Source organism: Ctenopharyngodon idella, chromosome 18 (genome assembly GCF_019924925.1).
Source record: "Ctenopharyngodon idella isolate HZGC_01 chromosome 18, HZGC01, whole genome shotgun sequence".
Classification (NCBI taxonomy): Eukaryota; Metazoa; Chordata; class Actinopteri; order Cypriniformes; family Xenocyprididae; genus Ctenopharyngodon; species Ctenopharyngodon idella.
This window is the reverse complement of record NC_067237.1, coordinates 34,056,175-34,076,323: the sequence shown is the minus strand read 5'-3', so window position 1 is coordinate 34,076,323 and position 20,149 is coordinate 34,056,175. Positions and strand designations below refer to the sequence as shown.

The window sequence follows — 20,149 nt, the reverse complement described above, 5'->3', positions numbered from 1 at the left end:
CAAAGCGGTCATAAATCATTCACAAATTCTCTCCACAACAAAAGACACATCCAGCGTGGGCAGCAGTCAGTAGTCCTTCTCTCTCTCGCCCACTCCTGTTTCTCCTGGCGTTATATACTCTCTCCACACCAATTACTGAAACAAGAGACAGGTGTTCGTCATTTGCACTTAACCCACTCACTCACCGTTCGTCTCCTGACTCTCTCTCCCGCTGCAGACTCCGCTGAACCACGCCCCCCTCGCCACATACCCCCACCGCCCGACTCAGGCCGCCACATACCCCCCACCCCATTTCTGGAGAGGAAGTCGGCCACAGCCATCTGAGCACCCGGCCTGTGGACCACTTTGAACTTAAAAGGCTGTAAAGCTAGATACCAACGAGTGATCCGCGCGTTGGTATCCTTCTTGCGGTGGAGCCACTGCAGGGGGGCATGGTCCGAACAGAGGGTGAATTCCCGTCCCAGGAGATAATAGCGGAGGGTGAGGACGGCCCACCTGATGGCAAGACACTCCTTTTCTATTGTGCTGTACTTAGTCTCTCTCTTCGAGAGCTTCCGACTAATGTACAGCACCGGCCATTCCTCCCCCTCTATCTCCTGGGACAGGACGGCACCCAGCCCCCTGTCAGGAGAGTGTAACAACGGCCCGCCACATAAAGCAGCCTTCACTTGGGCCTGCTGGCACGGCTCCGTCCACTGGACCGTATCTGGTGCCTCCTTTTTAGTGAGATCAGTCAAAGGGCTGGTGAGGTCCGAATAATTAGGTACAAACCTTCTATAATATCCCGCCAGCCCTAGGAACTGTTTCACCTCCTTTTTGGTCTTAGGACGCAGACAGGTCGCAACTGCTGCCGTCTTATCAATTTGGGGACGCACCTGCCCATGTCCCAAGTGGAAGCCCAGATATCTTACTTCCACCCGCCCAATTGCACACTTCTTCGGGTTGGCCGTGAGCCCAGCCCCTCTCAGCGACCTCAAGACAGCCCTCAAATGCTGCATATGCCGCTGCCAGTCATGACTAAATATAATTATGTCATCTAAATAGGCAGCAGCATGGGGCCGTAAAATCCTGTCCATGAGACGCTGAAAGGTAGCCGGAGCCACGAACAGCGTGATCTCCTCCGGGGGCCAGTGCGAGAGATTGGGGTTTGGTATTCGCCTCTGGCCCGAGATCATCCTCTCCACCAATTACCATCGCCAACATCACTGCCTCTGCCTCATTTTTTTAAGGAGATTGAGGTGATATATCTTTTGTGCCCCTCTCCTATCAGACCGTATAACCTCATAATCGAGATCTCCAATCTGCCGTGTGACCTCAAATGGTCCTTGCCACTTTGCTAATAATTTAGAGCTTGACGTTGGAAGCAATACAAGCACTTTCTCTCCCGGTGCGAATTTACGTAAGTTAGTTCCCCTGTTGTACAGCCGGCTCTGTCTGTCCTGGGCTTGTAACAAATTCTCCGTTGATAGCCGCCCCAAAGTGTGGAGTTTTGTTCTCAAGTCCATTACATACTGAATTTCGTTTTTACTCTGAGATGGTCCGTCCTCCCAAGTTTCTCTTAGGACATCCAGTACCCCGCAGGGCTGGCATCCGTAGAGAAGCTCGAAGGGGAAAAACCCCGTGGAGGCTTGCGGGACTTCTCGCACAGCGAACAACAGGGGTTCCAACCATTTATCCCAATTTTTGGCGTCTTCTTGCACGAATTTACGAATCATGGTTTTAAGCGTGCGATTAAAACGTTCGACCAGCCCGTCAGTTTGTGGGTGAAAGACGCTGGTACGGACCGTTTTAATGCCCAATAATTCGTAAAGTTCGCGTAAAGTACGTGACATAAACGCCGTGCCTTGATCGGTGAGGATTTCTTTTGGAATCCCCACCCGGGAGATTAAACTAAACAGTGCGTCCGCAACACTCTTCGTGGAAATGCTGCGGAGGGCCACTGCTTCAGGATATCGTGTTGCGTAATCCACAATGACTAATGCAAAGCGATGTCCCCTGGCTGATCGCTCTAATGGCCCGATGAGGTCCATACCAATTCTCTCGAAGGGGACCTGCATTAATGGGAGGGGGCGCAAAGGCGCTTTTGGGGTGGCCGGTGGATTTACCAACTGACATTCATGACAAGACGCACACCACCTGCACACATTCTCGTGAATGCCCGGCCAAAAGAATTGGGTCATGGGTCGTTGCCTGCCCTAAGTGTCCAGCCATTGGATTAGAATGAGCCGCTTGGAAAAGCATTTCCCTGCGGCTCCTTGGAACTAATAACTGGGTTGTATCTTCTTTTGTCTGGGTGTCTTGGGTCACCCGATACAACCGATTTTTTATAACTGCAAAATATGGATAGGTAAGCGCCCGTCCAGGCTGGAGAGGCTGACCGTCGATGGTTTGGACCTGCTCAAATGCACGTTTTAGTGTCTCATCCTGAGACTGCTCCAGGGGAAAGTCATCGCGATCCGAGAGAATTATTCTCTCAATTTCACTCTGTTCCCCTGAAGCAGCACTCAGTGGTCCCCGTTCAGTCTCTCCCGCCTGCACTTGCGCATCCCCAACCATCGCATTTTTTCCCCAAGAGGCATCCGTGCATAAATAACCCAATAATTCAGAAAATGCTGGCCAATTTGTCCCCAAAATTAACGGATGCCGGAGGTGCGGATTAACTGCCACCTCAACACTATGCTTTTGGCCCCTGAATTGGATAATGACCGGCACTACCGAATATACCACCACATCCCCGTGCACACACCGCACCTTAACCACGCGGCTTGTATCTAATGCCCCGGATGAAATCAGGCTTTGATGGATCGAGGTTTGGTTACAGCCTGAATCCACCAAGGCCTGATAGGTACCCCCCTTGATACTCACAGGTATTTGATACCAGCCAGCTTGACCGGGGGCAGCCTGCGGGGCGTCCGGGACCCGGACCATTGTCCCGACCTCCATCAACCTGTCCACGAAATGCTCCGGGTCCCCGCAACGCCAACAGGCTGGCCCAGACCTCCCCGCCGCCCCAGTGGCAGGGAGTGGGGTAAATGATTGGCGTGGAGAAAGCGGAGAAACAGGAGCGGGGTCCTGTCCAGCGGAAGTCAGTCCCGCCCTCCTGGGCGGGGCTCTGGGACCCCCAAACTGGCTCTGGTCAAACCCGCCCGGCCCCCGGGGCGGGACTCGAGGATGGCCAGGTGGACGGGACCTGGGGAGAGGGACAGGACGAGAGAGAGGAACAGAAGGGGAAGAAGGAGAGAGAGAAGCAGATGGGAGGGGTTTGCCGACCCCTGGGCACGCCACCATATGGTCCTCCGCGAGGTGGATGGCCGAGTCCAGCGACATGGGGCGGTGGCACTGGACCCACTCGGCTGTCTTCCGTGGGAGCCGAGTAATGAACTGCTCCAGTACCACTCGATCGACAATCTTCTCCACGTCGCTTCCCTCAGCCAACAGCCATTTGCGGCAGGAGTCCCGGAGCTGTTGGGCCATCACGAACGGTCGACCCACTGGAGGATGGCCCTTTTCAGGTCGTCGAAGACCAGGAGATTCTGCACCGGAAGCTGCTGTGCCGCTATCTGGGACTCCCCGGAGAGCAACGGGACCAGGCGCATCGGCCACTGGTCCCGCGGCCAGCCCGACAGCTCGGCCGTCTTTTGGAACAGGTCGATGAATACCTCCGGGTCGTCCTCAGATCCCATTTTGTTGAGTGGTAGGTGGGCGGGCACAGCTTGGGGTTCCAGGGCTTCCAGTCGAACCTCCCGGTCAATCCAGCTCCGGAACCTCTCGTGGTCCTCCTGCTGGGCTTGGACAACGACTTGAAAACATCTCTCTTGATCCTGTCTCAAGTCCAGCAGGGCCTGGTGTTGTTCCTGTTGCATGACCGCGAGGGAGGTGATAATCTCCGCAAATGGCGATCCGGAGGACGATTGCATGGCGGCGGCTTCCGTCTTCCTTCCCGGATTTCGGCACCAGTGTAGCAAGGTTCAAGGTTTAGGAAGGAAGAGGACAGGGTCGGCTTGACTACTGACTGCTTTATTTTACCAATTCAGCATACAAAAAGAAAAGGTGTGCAGACAGGCACAAAGCGGTCATAAATCATTCACAAATTCTCTCCACAACAAAAGACACATCCAGCGTGGGCAGCAGTCAGTAGTCCTTCTCTCTCTCGCCCACTCCTGTTTCTCCTGGCGTTATATACTCTCTCCACACCAATTACTGAAACAAGAGACAGGTGTTCGTCATTTGCACTTAACCCACTCACTCACCGTTCGTCTCCTGACTCTCTCTCCCGCTGCAGACTCCGCTGAACCACGCCCCCCTCGCCACACCAGCATACATCTGAGCGAAAAAATCAGCTTACGACAACACTCACGTGTGATTCATTAAACTTTTGTATGCGGCCAATTCCGTCACAAAAATGAACGGATGTTGATCATAGACTGTAAAAAAAAATATGGACGTAGTGTCCATGACGTCACCCGTTGATTTCTGAAGAGCATTTTTGAAGCGAAAATGAGGCCGCTGCCATCTTAGCAGCGCGTCACCGCACGTCACTCCCGGATAACTGAAAAGGGGCAAAGAGGCGGGACGTGGTTGGAACCAAGGTGACTGGTTGCTGAAACGACGCCCGCCTGGCTCGATGTGATCATGTTAGCAGTTAAAGGAGCTATCTATCCATCTAAAATATTAATAAAGATAACAAGTTATATCATTAGAAATTTCTAAAAGGTGTATTGTCAATCTACGGTGTCTTTTATAGACATAGATGCTCCAACACCAGTAATTAATTTGTGCAACATGCAAAATCAAACGGGACTCCATACTTTATAATGAAATAGTGATCGTGAGATGAATACAATCCGTGGCACTTAATTTGGAAAAAAGTCCATGAGTGTCCATTGCAACAAAAAAAAAAAAGGACTTTTTGTCCACAAAAGCGTTAAATCCATAAAATATTGATGTATTATCCATTGTTTGTATCACATTTCTTCTGAATGATCTGCTCTCCATCGCATCGTCGTTCTTCAAGAAATTATGCAACCTGAGTTATGTTATAAAACTGTATATGATCGTATCTCACAAACAAATGAGCCCGCGTCCAAAGTATAATTTTTCAAAATGCAGCAGTTTTAGTTATAATATCCAAGCAGTGCTGTCAGAATTGTATATCCTCCCGCCATTGTCATTGTAGTAAATCTCACAAACAAAACTTTTAGCCAATGCCACGATTCAACGTGTGTTCTGTTTATCTTCCGCATGCATGCACATCTACACAGACACACATCTGTCTCGAGTCTCGACCATTAACGCAGCAAGCCATATTATTTTATAATTGTATAAAATAATTTCAGAAAAAAAAGCACAAATAAGGCGGCTGGAATTAGCTGAGGTGACATGATGGCTCACAGACAGCAGCGGCAATCTACCTGTCACTCAAGTGACCACGCCCATTATGCAGAACTTTATGCAGGCCATTATGCAGGCTTAATATATTTTAAACGGATGAGTTATAAAAAAATTCACCCCCCTCAGAGTTGTCATGAAGGGCAAAATTAGCAGTATAGGACCAAAACCACAATTTGTACCAAGCTGTAAACATGTTTTTTTTTTCTGCTGTAAAGTTGGCCGTTTTAACATGTGGGTCAATGAGATTCTGCTCTCTTTTGGAGCTTGTCCCTAGCGGCCAGTCGATGAATTGCAGTTTAAGTCACTTCCGTATTGGCTTCACGAGAAACTGGGGGAGGTTGCCGCTTGATGTTGATAAATGTGGTGGCTGAAAACTGTCGTCATTTAAATGTCACGCCCCAAATTTTAGAAGCCTTGCCCTATAGTTTACGACACAGAGAAACGTAACCCGGGCATGAAGAGGAAGTAATCGCATGATAAAAGAAATTTATCTTACTCTAAAAACACCCCTCAACCTCGCAATTGCAAACAATACAATTAATTTAAATAAAAATACTGGTAGGCCTAAATAAAACTAAATACTTACAAACAGGCTATATATAAACTTATTTTAGTAGGCTACCTCATTTCTTTAAATCCTTTAAATTTATTTTATTCAGAACAGAACAATAACGAAAAATAAGTAGGCCTAGCTATATATTAATTGAAACACAAATTAGGCTATAGTGGCATTCATTATAAAGCAGAAATGAATTTGTTTAAAGCAAAACTGAATTGGGCTCACATAGCAATCCAAACGTTTCCATATTCGAGATGTAACGTCCACGTAAAACTTCCTTCACATGCGCAAAAATGTGTTTGGTTGGGCGTTGCGCGCGCCGACTGGTACAGATAGATAGCGGACCATTTAAACTGTAACGTTGTCTGCATTTTAGTTTGCTGATAAATGGCTGAAAAATGTAAAGTTAGCAACGCTAGAATATACTATGTTGGGTCTGCGTGTGTGAGTGAGGCGCCCGCGCGATTAATTGGATTTAATAAAATAAAGATAAATATTTTAATAAAATAAAGAAAACGAATACAACGCGTCAAATGTGCGTGTACCAGCCCTACTTAATGCACAGTTTTTCTCTTTTGTTTTGTTAATCTGTTAATTATTTCAGTGAAGTATATTTCGTGTAGTCCTATTATTTTATTCCAATATTAGCCTATTCTGTTTTTCTCTGCGCTGCAGGTGCATGATGTGTGAATCCTAGTTCTGTTGATGTTGCCATTTGCGCATCCAAAGCGAAATTCCTTGAGAAAAACCAAAAAAAACAAAAAACATTTGTGGTAGGCTAGGCTATTTTAAGACACTCATCTATGCTAATTTAATTTTAATTTGACATTTTAATAGTGTCGGTTAATGGTTGATCGGTTAGTGAGTGATTGTCGGTCAGGAAAATAATCTAAATTTTCTCATAACAGTTCTCCACCAGATTTACTATGCTGCACGCAAGTTCTCGCTGACTCAAAACCTTGCGTACACCTTGCGAGACCTGACGTGAGATTGATAAATGCCAAATTTTGCGTGGAAACGAGCGTACGCCCAATTTTCTGTCGTACGTTCGTTTGATAAATGAGGCCCAGTGTGTGTGCCTGTGTGGTCCTGGTAAACACTGCGTTGTGAACCAAATGTCCCAACAAGGATGGTAATTTTAGACCTTGTTTGGACATTTTTGGCACATTTTGGTCCCCATGAGGAAAACAGCTTATAAATCATACAGAATGATCTTTTTTGAAAATCTAAAACAACCAACGTGTGTGTGTGTGTGTGTGTGAGAGAGAGAGAGAGAGAGAGAGAGAGAGAGATACAGAGGGATTTGAAATTTGTGAACACAGAGCAGGACAGAGTAAGGGAAAAGAAACAGTCATTGACTGTATAACTTCAGATTGATCAGAAATGCATCAGAAGAAGGGAGACAGATGGCATTGTTTTACATTATAGTATGCCATGTGATACTGTAAACAGATTACTATGATAGAGACTGCCACATTACTGTAACTCACCCTTCATCTGTACAGATCAACTACAGTATAGATTCAGTCATATGGTACAGTGAGAACATTTACTGTATTGACAACAAACTCTGTTCTAGCACAGAACATCATGACGTCATACTTCACACCTTTTGATAACACTGAATAGATGCTATTACAAACATTATGGATTTTATGTCAATTATGTAATTTAGCCAGTGTTTTTTTTAATTGTGCCATCTGTAGCCTGTGTAATTATTTCAGCAACAAGGGTGATTTGAAACATGTATCTTGTATTGTTTGCTATTGAATTAACTGATTGTTAAAAGTACTAAACTGAAAGAAGAACATACTGTTGTGTTTCAGTGATTAAACCAAATGTTCTCATTACATATCACAATGATCTTGTGTTTTGAAACAGTGATTATGCAGAATGAAAATATGTACAACTAGAATGAAAGCATGAGATCAGGTTTTGAAAGAATGACTAGCTGTGTTACAAGTGTGATAAGTTTGGAGTTTTGTATTAAGAGTTTTGAAAATGTACACCTTAGATGTGAAAATAGTACCAAAGCGAAAAAAAAAAAAAAAAAAAAAAACTGTATTACCTAAATTACATAATTGGCATAAAATCCATAATGTTTGTAATAGGATCTATTCAGTATTTTATTAGTTTTTTTTTTTTTTGTTTTTTTTTTTACAATTGCTAACAAGCGTTTATCAATACTTAAAATACTTTTTCTAAACTCTTAACACAGCAACACACATAAATCACACAAGTGGCCAAATAGTTAATTTTCTGCCCAAAACCATATTTTGTTAAATAAACACAAACTCTACATTTCAAAATGCTAAAAACCTTTTTCAACATATACTAACTCTATCAAACCACAGCAAACCTGGTTCAAAATCGAGTCGCTCTGTCAAAACACTAGCACTAGTTACTGTATCTATCCAACATGAACATATAGTCAATCATAGTGCAATGACTGTTAAAATACTAACAGTTGATGGCATTATGAAAACTGCATTACTTGTCATGTTTCAGTTCTACCTGCAGAAAATATGAAATCCATAGTTTTTATAATTCAGTTGGTGCCCCCATAGAGGGGGATGGTGTCCCCTTGGTAGCTAGTGCCCTGTGCAGACCACATATTTTGCATATATGGAACAGTGGTAGTGGAATCATTGTAGTAAAATCGTTGTTGTATGAAGCTTTTACTGAAATGAAAACATGAAATTGCTGACATTGATCAACAAATCCAACATACATGGCATTTGGTTATTATGAAAGCTCTTTTTCCACCACAGAATAAAAAAAGCATAAAAGGTAATTGTGACTTTTTATCTCACTATTCTATTTATTTATTTATGTATTGCAATTGTGAGTTTACATTTCACAATTCTGATTTATTGTGAAATATAAACTATAGGAATTGAGAGAAAAAAAGTCAGAATAGTGAGATAAAAATTACTCCAGCACACATTCTTACTCTCCCATATACCTCTTCTTCTCCCTTGTCCTGATCCAACTACTCCTCTGCTCCTTCATCTGTTCCTCTCCCTCACCCAGACATTTTTTTTCTCTGCTCCTCTGCTTTCTCTCTGTGTTGTTCTGCATTCACACTGAACAAATCCGATTCAGAGAGTCCTATTTTGGAAATGTGTTAATTGACTGCATTTTGTGTGAAAACAACATGAATTGTGTTAATGGTATGGCCACAACATGGATGTTGTGCTAATTGTGTTTAGAGTTTTTAAAACGTGACTACAGATTGGACAAAAGTATGTTAGCAATTGAAAAAAAAACTGTAAAAGATCTGATGAAGGTATGACATGGCCATGAGGTTTTGTGCCAGAACAGAGTTTGCTGCCAATACAGTAAATGTTCTCACTGTACCATTTGACTGAATCTACACTGTAGTTGGCCTTTAGAGTTACAGTGATGTGGCAGTCTCTACCATAGTAATCTGTTTACCGTGTCACATGGCATACTGTAATATAAAATGCTGTATTTGATGCCATATGTGAAACATTTATATAGATGAAACACTTATTTTGTGTAGTGAAAAGGATACTTGTTTGTGTATTGTACTAACACAAGTGAAAATATGCTGAACTGTTTGAAAAAAAAGTGCACTTTTGATTATCTTTTCTCAGAGTTTTGAAAATTTACCAATTGCTTGTGAAAATTACACCAAAGCATTTAAAAAAAAACCTGTAAAATGGCTTTATTTATGTCATCATCAAGTAATTATAGTTACACATCTGACAATAAAATACAGAAAATGAACTAAAATGAGTTATTTGTTCCATTTAAAGTTACAGACAGAAGTCGTGGTTCATATATTTACAACAAATACAGCAATCATAACCAAACAATATGATAAACAGGAATGAAATGCTGACCAGATGGACAGGGTGTCAGTGTCATGTTGATGACATTTCATTTAGACATTTTTCCAGTCATTCCTTTCTTAGTGTTTAAGTCAGGCCTTAACAGAATTACGTAGCATTTAGGTATAAAAATACAAAACAGAAGGCCGAAAGTGGAAGCTAGAATGGCAAATATCTCAACAGCCACTGTGTATTTCCCTGGTGAGCTGTTGTATGCTGGTATAAAAGAGATCCACACAGCAAAAAATATGAGCATACTAAAAGTGATGAGCTTAGCTTCATTAAATGTATCTGGAAGTTTCCTTCCAAGGAAGGCGAGGGCAAAGCACATACAAGAGAGCAGCCCAATATAGCCCAACACCAGGTAAAATCCTAGTGGCCACTCATCTTTACATTCTAGTACAATCTTACCACCCTGATAGGATGTGTTTTTGTAGGGGTAAGGAGGTGCTAGTGCCAGCCAGCAAGCACACAGGATAATTTGGCCTGTCGTGCAGAAGAAAATGAAAACCCTTTGCTGTGGAATGCCAAATAACTTTAGAGAAATGGACCCAGGGATAGTGGAACGAAACGCCAAAAGCACCACAATGGTCTTCACCAGTATGCATGAGATACATAGAACAAAGCTGATCCCAAACGCAGCTTGTCGGGCACGGCATGTCCATGGCGAGGGCCGGCCCACAAACACCAGTGTGCAAAGGAAGCAAAGTTTGAGAGACAACAGCAATAGAAAACTCATCTCAGAGTTGTTGGCTTTAACAATGGGTGTGCTTCGAAAAAGGAAGAAAATCACTGTGATAACAGTTGCCACAGCGACTCCAAAGAGAGACAAAGAAATGAGAATGATGCCCATGATTTCATGGTATGAAAGGAACTCCTCTATGCCAGCAACACAGAAAACCCTTTCTTTGTTTGGCCAGTAGTACTGGGGACACTTGGTACACTCAGTAGCACCTAGTAGACATAAACAGACACTGTGGGTCAACCAGATTTTCTATATAGCATACATTATTACAAAACTCTCTAGAATACTTTGTTTGGTCATTCAGCAGTCAGATGTTCCCTATACACTCATCATGTGTATAACTGAAACTGCTGTTACATTCGTATCACATTGCAGACTTGCACTCTTGTTTCATACAAACGCAACCATCATGGCACCATCGTGTGTCTCAATTATCAGTACTGATGCAGTGAAAATGACCAACTTTATTATTGGATTTACTGTAATATTGTTGCAGTGTTTGTCTCAATGCTATTGTTTTGTTTTACATTGCAATGGACTATTTTCTTAGTGGAAGCTTTAAGTTAATTCCATTCCTAAATTCTCAAAATCGCTTGTCCTATGTAGGGTCATGGGACTTTGAGCTAATAAACAGTTAAAATTGTAAAATCGTTTATACTCAAATCATTATTTTAAGTCCATATATTTATTTATTTGGTGAGTAACCATGTAATTATGGATAATATACTGTCAGCAGGTCATTATTGCAAAATAAACCCCTCCTGTCAGAGTTTATTTGGTGATAATGTCTAGCTGCTGACTGTACATTATCCCTTAGATAGATAGATAGATAGATAGATAGATAGATCATCTATGCTATTATATATTTACCTGAGATATTGCTGATTTCCCCTTCAGCACAGGGCAAACAGTCAAAGCAGCAGACAGGCTGTCCTGGTCGAGTGGCCTGGCGTGTTCCAGGGGGACAAGGAGGGGTACATAAAGAAACAGGAACCTGCATACAAAACATTATAAAATCAAGACTCTCTCCAAACTTAGAGCTCTACAACTGTTTGCCACAGGCTCACCTCAGTGTGTCTCCCTGCCCACTGAATTAACCCCTCATCTATCTTAAGCTGCTGTCCATGTGGGGCAGAGCCATCATAAGTGCCCACCATTTGAAACCGGATGTTACCTCTGCCATTTTTCTGCCAGTTTATGATGTCATAGAGGGGCACAGGCTCTCCATTGTTGTCAAAATACACCTTCTCTTTGAACTGGTTTGTAAAATTCACTTTTTTCAGGTAGTGAAGAAGCTATTTTAATTAGTTAAAGCAAGCAATATAAAATGTATATAAATATAATTACATTATGGAATATACATTTGAATATAATTGTTTAGCAAAATAATAATATATTTTTTTTTTTACACATTTTAAAATTGCTAATATACAAGAAGGTTCTGACAAACACATGAATATTACCTGCCATGGAAAAAACTTTGATTCAGTTTTACAGACGTGGTTTGAGCTTTGTTCCTCAGAGCCACATTCCAACAGCTGGTGTAGAGCATGAGCAATAGCATACACTGCTTTGTAGACATTGTATGAAATCCTCACCCTTGATACATCAGTATAGCTATTCTCAGTCTCCATCAGATCCTCTGAGCCAGTGCAGAGTGGCAACTCAGAATCACTGCTGTCCGCATAACCTAGTCTGCATCTAAACAGTTCCTCCCAAAACATGTTAGTAAAAAAAGATTCAGGTCTAGGTGAAGGCCTTACCCCGAGAAGAAACTCAGCCAAGCCTGGAATAGTAGTGCCCCTGAAGGAAAAGCCCACTGTTCCAGACAGGACAGGGTGAAGCTCAGGGATAGTGAGAAGTTTGGCTGTCACCCAGGCTTCACTGGCCACCCACTGCCACCTTGTCAGATTCCTACGAGCCACTTCAACCAGGAGCTCCAGCAGTTGTCCTTCAGTGGCAAATGCTATAATCACTCGTGCAGTGGAACCCTCCAGGCTATTAACAATAGCATGTATTTGTGCCTGAGAAGGTGCTTTTGGTATAGTGTGGTGAAAGGCTATGCAGCCACCAGTTCTTTCAAGCTGTTCAGTAAAGGCCTGGATACCATAGTGACTGTAGTCATCATCTGTACCCACCGTGCCCACCCAGCGCCAGCCGAAGTGGGAAACCAACTGGACCAGTCCCTGCACCTGAAATACATCACTGGGAACAGTACGAAGGAAAGAAGGGTATTCCTTCTTATCTGTGAGGCAGGCGCAGGTTGCAAAGTAGCTTATCTTGAAGGGGGGTCAGTGGAGAAAGAGCAAGAAAGAAAAACAGAAAAAGGGCAGATATTAAAGGTGAAACCAAGATCTTGAATTATTGTTTTTGGCAGACTTAGATATATGTAATTGCAAAATTTACATTTTGGAAATAAAATAAACTTGTATTAACAACAGTAGAACAGTGTACAGAAATATATTTTGTTGCACTGATCAGGTTATAGATGCTGATCCCCACTTCACACACACACACACATATATATATATATATATATATATATATGTTATGCTCAACACATTATTTTGCTCACAGTTACACACTGTATCACCTCTTACTCAGACTCTTACCAGTGGAATTCTAAATGGACCCAAAGTTTGTGCCACGGCCCGTGTAGGTGAAGATGATGCCAGGCCGATGACAGCTGGCACCGGGGCAGTGGAAATGCATTTGGCACTGCCAGCAGCATCAGCCTGTGTTTGACTAAAGGTGCCATTCACCAGGAAAAGCAGACTCCGCAGGCTGGTGTGCACATGATCACAGCTATCCAAGATCCGATAACCTAGTGTCACTCCTGGTAATAAACTGGAATTATTGTTGATTTCTTTAATGGCAAACACCATTGTTTGGACCCAGCGAAATGCACGGAAATCAAAACTGTTGGGAAGATTGACAGAGAACAAAGATAACAAGGAGAGAGCTGGTTATAGTAGTAGTGAAAAGGTAACAAACAGGCTTATTCTGATAAAAAAAACAGTTCACAAAAGTGACGAACATCTTTTTTTTTTTTTTTTAGCATAATAATACAGCATATGTTATGAGTAATAAAGTATGGATCTCATTCATGTTACATTTAAGGTAAATATTCATTCTTTTAAACCAACTGGTATTTTATCTTTTCATTGCTGTTCTCCATTCTCTGCATGTCTTTTCACACACCCGCTACACTCTTGATGCTGTGGTCGTTGAGAGTAATTATGGTCCATTTGCGGAGCTACATAGTGCAGGGGAAAGAGCCCTCCAATTACAATATCACCATCCTGTTCCAGTACTGGTGAATTAAAATCACCCAGTGTCCAGCACCTCGTGTCCATTGAGGTGCAGAGAATTACTGATAAGTACAACAGAAGCAAAAGACCCAGTGGTGCCAGTTCACTCACTGGCATCTTATTGGCCATTGCTGAATCTTTCAAATCCGACCATGGAAACAGCTAGTGAGGACCCCATCCAGAGTGTATGGAAGTCTAGAATTCCCAGCTATATAAAATATATCACAATGATGCCACAATGACGAAACATCAGGTGAGACAGGCCAATGATATACATTGTGGGTGGAGTTGTCACCCAGGTCATGTGATTTAACAGTATTTCTGATCAAAGTGCCTTGAAATGTATTAGGGATCCTTCTAAAACTTGAACAACATCTTATTGTGAATACAATTTGTACAGAAAAAAGACAAAACAGCTTACATTTTTCTGCAGATGTTATAAACAACCTTTTTTTTTTTCTTTTTTTTTTTTGTGAATATTTAATTTAATCAGAAAGCTTAAAAGAAATAATACTCCTCATTACATTTGAATTCTTATTTTATGTGGATTATATTAAAGGGATAGTTCACCCAAAAATTTGGGTGAACATCATTTACTGACTGAAGTTGTTCCAAAGCTGTATAAATTTGGGCCACCATTGACTTCCATGGTATTTTTTTTCCTACTATGGAAGTCAATGGTGGCCCAAAGCAGCTTGGTTACAAACTTTCTTCAAAATATCTTCCTTTGCGTTCAGCAGTACAAGGAAATTTATACAGGTTTGGAACAAACTGAGAGTGAGTAAATGATGACAGAATTTTCATTTTTGAGTGAACTATCCCTTTAAAAATTGTCATAAGGCTTAAAAGGATAGTTCACCCAAAAATGAAGATTTTGAAATTTTTTAAATGAAAATTTTGAAATTTAATTTCTGTGTTCTGCTGAACACAAAGAAGATATTTTGGAGAATGTCAGTAACCAAACAGGAATGATAGTCCTCCTCAGCTGCGGTTGTACGGACTCTTAACACGCTTGTTGCAACTACATTTAATATTTTTCTCACCAAACAACCAGACTAATGAATAACTTGACACAAACCATACCGGGGCAGAGCCTAGACAGGGCTTTCTTCTGTGTAGACATAAATTCACCTCTGGCTGACTCTACTCATGTCAGAGAATTAGGTATATAGGAGTTTATTTCAGAAATAGGCTAACTGCTGCGTATTTACACTTACTGGTCTGCACTTCACTCTATAGGTGAGTTTATCTGCTTAGAGATTAACCCATCACAATTTGTTTGAACTGTGTGAACTAGGATAACTACTCAACTTCATATTGTTCTAACGGCTTATTACATTCTTTTTTAGAAACACACACACACACACACACACACACACACACAAAATGTCCTGCTTGCATTCCCATTTAATGGCAGTGATGTTGACTTTCACTTTTTTCAAATGGATGCAAATCTGTCATTAAATAATTCTATGCAACTCGTGCTGTATAGGCTATTCCAAGCATTGTGGAAGTATATTGAGTAAGCATATTCGCTCCAAGCATAAGGCAGCGCATCCTTTTGAGATATCAATTAATTTTAATAAAACACAATACCTACATTATAAACCTCAGAATAGTATTATGTTTTAATACCTCTGTTGTGCTCCGGATGACAGACAGTCAGAATTCTTGTGTTAAGGCCTATATACCCAAGTCGATGCATAATTCTTTCCTTTTTGTATTAGTGTTTGTCTTAATTTAATATTTTTTAAAACTTACTCGGTGACCAAGGTCGGCTGACCAATCAGAGGAAAGGGGCGTTTCATTCCCACCCACGTGTAGAGATAGAATATTCCAGCTGTTTTTTCATTTTTTCATCCCTGAATGAAAAACAAAAAAATCGTGTTGAATTCTTGTTTTGTTGTTGTTTTTTTTGTTTTGTTTTGTTTTGTTTTGTTTTTTTGAAAAACTGTTTAGTTATAGCACCATTTTTCAATATATCTTTGGTGTTCAGCAGAAGAAAGAAATTCATACATTTTTGGGTGAACTATCCCTTTAATGATAGCTGCAGGAAGTCAGGAGGAAGCAAATATATAAAATGATCAGGAAAGGATGATCAGCAAGCAAACTGTGTACCTTGCAATAATTAGAGTGATGATAATAAAGATTCATTAATAATGCATTGTAATTAATAATATTCATCACTAATTGCTGACCATATTTGACCAATTAAACACTTTTGAGCCTACTTGTTCTAGAATAATAATAAATTTAAAAACAAGTAAAATGACCGGCATACAGCTTGTCATTACCTGACTGCCATCTACTGGATATGACAAAGAACACTGAGAGTGATCTGGCACTTTTCACAGGTATGGAAACACTTTGTGCTATTCTTTCTTTCTTTCTTTCGAGGCACAACCCCTTAGATTTGTTAAATAAACTATTAAAATTAGCTTTGCATAAAAAGTGGCTAGCACAATATGGTACCAATTTCAATTTTAAACATTTTTTTTTTCTTGAGGTTTTCTAACAAATTGTATTGTTTATTGCTAGAAAATAACAAATATCCCACATAATAGTTTTAAATTGTAACAATTGCATTTATTCTGTGCAAATCTTGAAATAAAGGAACAGTGAGACCAGGACTGACGTCGTTTCTGAGAAGCCCATGTGGCACCACCTGCTCTATAAAACAGTGCTGCACATAATCTTTATCATACATTAACAAGTCAAGTGGGTGAGAGAGAGAGTAATAATGATGTGGAGCTCTCTATATTTATGTATTTATCTATCCTTTACCTGTATCTCTGCAGCTTCAATCACTAGGTCAGGCTCCTGTCAACTCCAGGGACACTTCAGGTTAAATGGGATGTTTCAAGAAGGAGATCTTATCATTGGAGGCCTGTTTGCATTTCATCTCATTACAGTGTTCCCAGAACTGAACTTTAAAAGAGAACCGGAACAGTCGCATTGTGAGCGGTGAGCCTGGGCTAAACAGATGGAAGAATAAGACAATAGAAGGAAGAACATGAAGAACAAATTCTGTTCTACTGACTTATATTTGATAGTCTTCTTATTCATTTAGAGTGGTTTGTCTAATGAAATGTTTAAATGTACTGACATAAATGCTCTTAAAATCCATAAAAGTGATAATCTTATCATGGAATTTAACTTTTCTTTTTTTATGTTTATGGTGTTATTTTTTAGGGTGACTGAATATAAACATTTATGCTGCCTTTTCTAGATTCTATATGGCAAGTTTCCAGCAGGCACAGACTATGGTATATGCCATTAATGAGATCAATAACAATCCTAACCTGTTGCCTAACGTCACCCTCGGTTATCATCTGTATGACAACTGTGTGAAGCTTGGAGTGGCTTTCAGGTCTGCAACAGCCCTACTTAGCGGGACAGAGGAGACCTTTTCCAATTTCAACTGCACTGGCCCACCACCGGTAATTGGGATTGTGGGGGATCCTGGATCTACTCACTGTATTGCAATCTCCAGTGTGTTGGGACTATTTCGAATACCTATGGTAGGATGAGATGAATATAAACTTCTGTAACCTTAAATTTGTATGCTCATGTAAAAGAGTAATTGATGTTTTTCTTGTCATTGGGATCTCTCCTATAAGGTTAGCTACTATGCCACCTGCTCCTGTTTAAGTGACAGGAAAAAGTACCCCACTTTCTTCAGAACTATCCCCAGTGATGCTTTCCAGGTGCGAGCTATGGTTCAGATCTTGAGACATTTTGGATGGACCTGGGTTGGTCTCCTCTACAGTGATGATGACTATGGTATCAACGCTGCTTATTCCTTCCAAAAGGAAGTGCAGTTGTTTGGAGGTTGTGTTTCTTTTTCTGAAATCCTTCCTCTTGATAACAACCACATAGACATCCATCGCATTGTACAAGTGATTCAGGCCTCTACAGCAAGAGTGGTGGTGGTGTTCTCCACAGAAGCCTATCTGCTGCCTTTGATGGACGAGGTGGTATTGCAGAATGTAACAGGCAGACAGTGGATTGCAAGTGAAGCTTGGGCCACTTCATCTGTGTTTCACACTCAGCGTCTTTTGCCCTTCCTGGGGGGCACACTGGGTATCGCCATCAGGCGGGGGGAAATCCAGGGACTTCATGACTTTCTGCTTCGCCTCCATCCTGACAGTAATATGAGAAATAATATGGTGAGAATCTTCTGGGAAAACATGTTTGAATGCAGTTTTGACACTGGAGGCAAAGAGGGAGAAAGAATATGTACAGGACAGGAGGATCTGAGAAGCACAAACACAGCATACACTGATGTATCAGAGCTGAGGGCCTCATATAATGTGTATAAGGCAGTTTATGCTATAGCACATGCACTTAATGGCCTTATAAAGTGTCAGGAAGGGAGAGGACCATTCAGTGGGAACAGCTGTGCCGACATATCCAACCTGAAACCCTGGCAGGTAAGACTCCTGTGGACAGAAGCACAGCTTATTAGAATATAGAATTGAATAGTTAAATGAACATAAGGATATAACAAAACATAAGGATATATCTGTTCTGTACAGCTAGTTCACTATCTACAGATAGTGAACTTCACCACAGGCTTTGGGGATCATGTGTCATTTGATAAGAATGGAGATGCTCTGGCCATCTATGATGTGATGAATTGGCAGCCGAGTCCTGATGGGTCAATAGTTGTCCATACAGTTGGTGTGGTAGATGAAGGGGCAGCAACAGGGAAGGTGCTCACACTGGATGAGGATGCATTATACTGGAACTTAGAGACAAATAAAGTAATTAATATTGCATTTTATTAAGTCTTTTAAACTACTGAAACAGAACTATCATATGTATTATTACGTGAGTAATAGTCACTGAAAGAATACACTTTTTGTAGTATTATACAGACATACACTATTTTTATGTGTTTTTATGTGTATCCATCAGTCCCCACGGTCTGTGTGCAGTGAGAGTTGCCCCCCGGGCACCAGGCGAGCCAGAAGGAAGGGCCTTCCTGCCTGCTGTTTTGACTGCCTGCCATGTGCAGATGGAGAGATTTCTAATATATCAGGTGGAAAGAGTCATGTAATCATAAGAACATCTGAAACTGTATTATTATTCAATCATAGCTTTTATTAACATTATACCACTATCTTTATTTTCTCTCTCTTTTTTCATACACATAGATTCCATTGAGTGCATAGTTTGTCCAGATGAGTTCTGGTCTAATACAGATAAAAATCAGTGTGTCCCCAAAGAAGTGGAGTTTCTATCCTATGAGGAACCTCTTGGCATTTCCCTGAGCACTGCCTCCTTGCTTGGCACCTGCATCTGTTCTGCAGTGGTTGTCATCTTTGCACATTACCGCCACACTCCAGTTGTGCGAGCTAACAATTCAGAGCTCAGCTTCTTGCTGCTGGTGTCACTCAAACTGTGTTTTTTGTGTGTGCTGCTTTTCATTGGCCGGCCGCAGTTGTGGACGTGTCAGTTGAGACATGCTGTGTTTGGCATAAGCTTTGTCCTGTGCATCTCCAGCATCCTGGTCAAGACTATGGTGGTAATAGCTGTGTTTAAGTCATCTCGACCAGAGGGTAAAAGTGCTATGAAATGGTTTGGAGCAGCTCAACAAAGATGCACAGTTCTGGTCCTAACAGCCCTCCAGGTTGTCATATGTGCAGTCTGGCTATCAAATGCATCTCCAAAACCCCATAAAAACAGCCAGTATGTCAATTCCAAAATAGTATATGAATGTACTATTGGCTCAGTGGTTGGTTTTTCCATGCTACTCAGCTATATTGGCCTTTTAGCAGCAGTAAGTTTTCTGTTAGCCTTCCTGGCAAGAAACCTTCCAGACAATTTTAATGAAGCAAAGTTCATCACTTTTAGTATGCTAATCTTCTGTGCTGTGTGGATAGCATTTGTTCCAGCATATGTGAGCTCTCCAGGGAAATATGCAGTAGCTGTGGAGATATTTGCCATCCTGGCTTCAAGTTTTGGATTACTGATCTCCATATTTGCTCCAAAGTGCTACATTATTATATTACACCCAGAAAGAAACACTAAAAAGGCCCTCATGGGAAGAGCAACCTGAAAGAACTAATTTTAAAAGTCTCCAGTCTATGACATGATATGTACTGCTTATTGAAACTTGAATAAACAGCTTTGATGCAATTTAAGAACAATTAGCAACTGTTTGTAGTCAAATAAGCTCAGGTGGCTTTCAGAAAATGTCTAGCTATTTATCATTCCATCTGACCCATACTCTAATTGATTTGAATTAAAGTGATTTTTCGGTAACACTTTACTTTTCATC

The 20,149-nt window shown here is 41.5% G+C and overlaps 2 protein-coding genes across 2 annotated transcripts; one reads left to right on the top strand and one right to left on the bottom strand.

Annotated features, from left to right (window-relative positions):
• Positions 1-9,856: 9,856 nt before the first annotated feature.
• On the bottom strand, positions 9,857-13,437 carry LOC127499595 (extracellular calcium-sensing receptor). The gene is made up of 4 exons (XM_051869987.1): positions 13,165-13,437; positions 11,620-11,847; positions 11,423-11,546; positions 9,857-10,761 (listed from the first exon to the last, which is right to left on the bottom strand). The coding sequence occupies exons 1-4, from the start codon at positions 13,435-13,437 to the stop codon at positions 9,857-9,859; spliced, it is 1,530 nt and encodes a 509-aa protein (XP_051725947.1).
• Positions 13,438-14,101: 664 nt separating this feature from the next.
• LOC127499594 (vomeronasal type-2 receptor 26-like) lies at positions 14,102-19,927 on the top strand. The gene is made up of 3 exons (XM_051869986.1): positions 14,102-14,116; positions 18,784-18,916; positions 19,023-19,927. Exons 1-3 carry the CDS (start codon positions 14,102-14,104, stop codon positions 19,925-19,927), a joined length of 1,053 nt encoding a protein of 350 aa, XP_051725946.1.
• The last annotated feature ends 222 nt before the right edge of the window (positions 19,928-20,149 follow it).

Bases quoted from the DNA above. Each gene is read 5' to 3' on its own strand.
- LOC127499595 (XM_051869987.1), bottom strand. From the start codon at position 13,437: ATGGTGTTTGCCATTAAAGAAATCAACAATAATTCCAGTTTATTACCA. The intron at 11,848-13,164 runs GTAAGAGTCTGA...TAATTAAAATAG, and splicing joins GTCCATTTAGAATTCCACTG to CTTCTTCACTACCTGAAAAA. The intron at 11,547-11,619 runs GTGAGCCTGTGG...TTTTGTATGCAG, and splicing joins GGGCAGGGAGACACACTGAG to GTTCCTGTTTCTTTATGTAC.
- LOC127499594 (XM_051869986.1), top strand. The intron at 18,917-19,022 runs GTCATGTAATCA...TCATACACATAG, and splicing joins TAATATATCAGGTGGAAAGA to ATTCCATTGAGTGCATAGTT.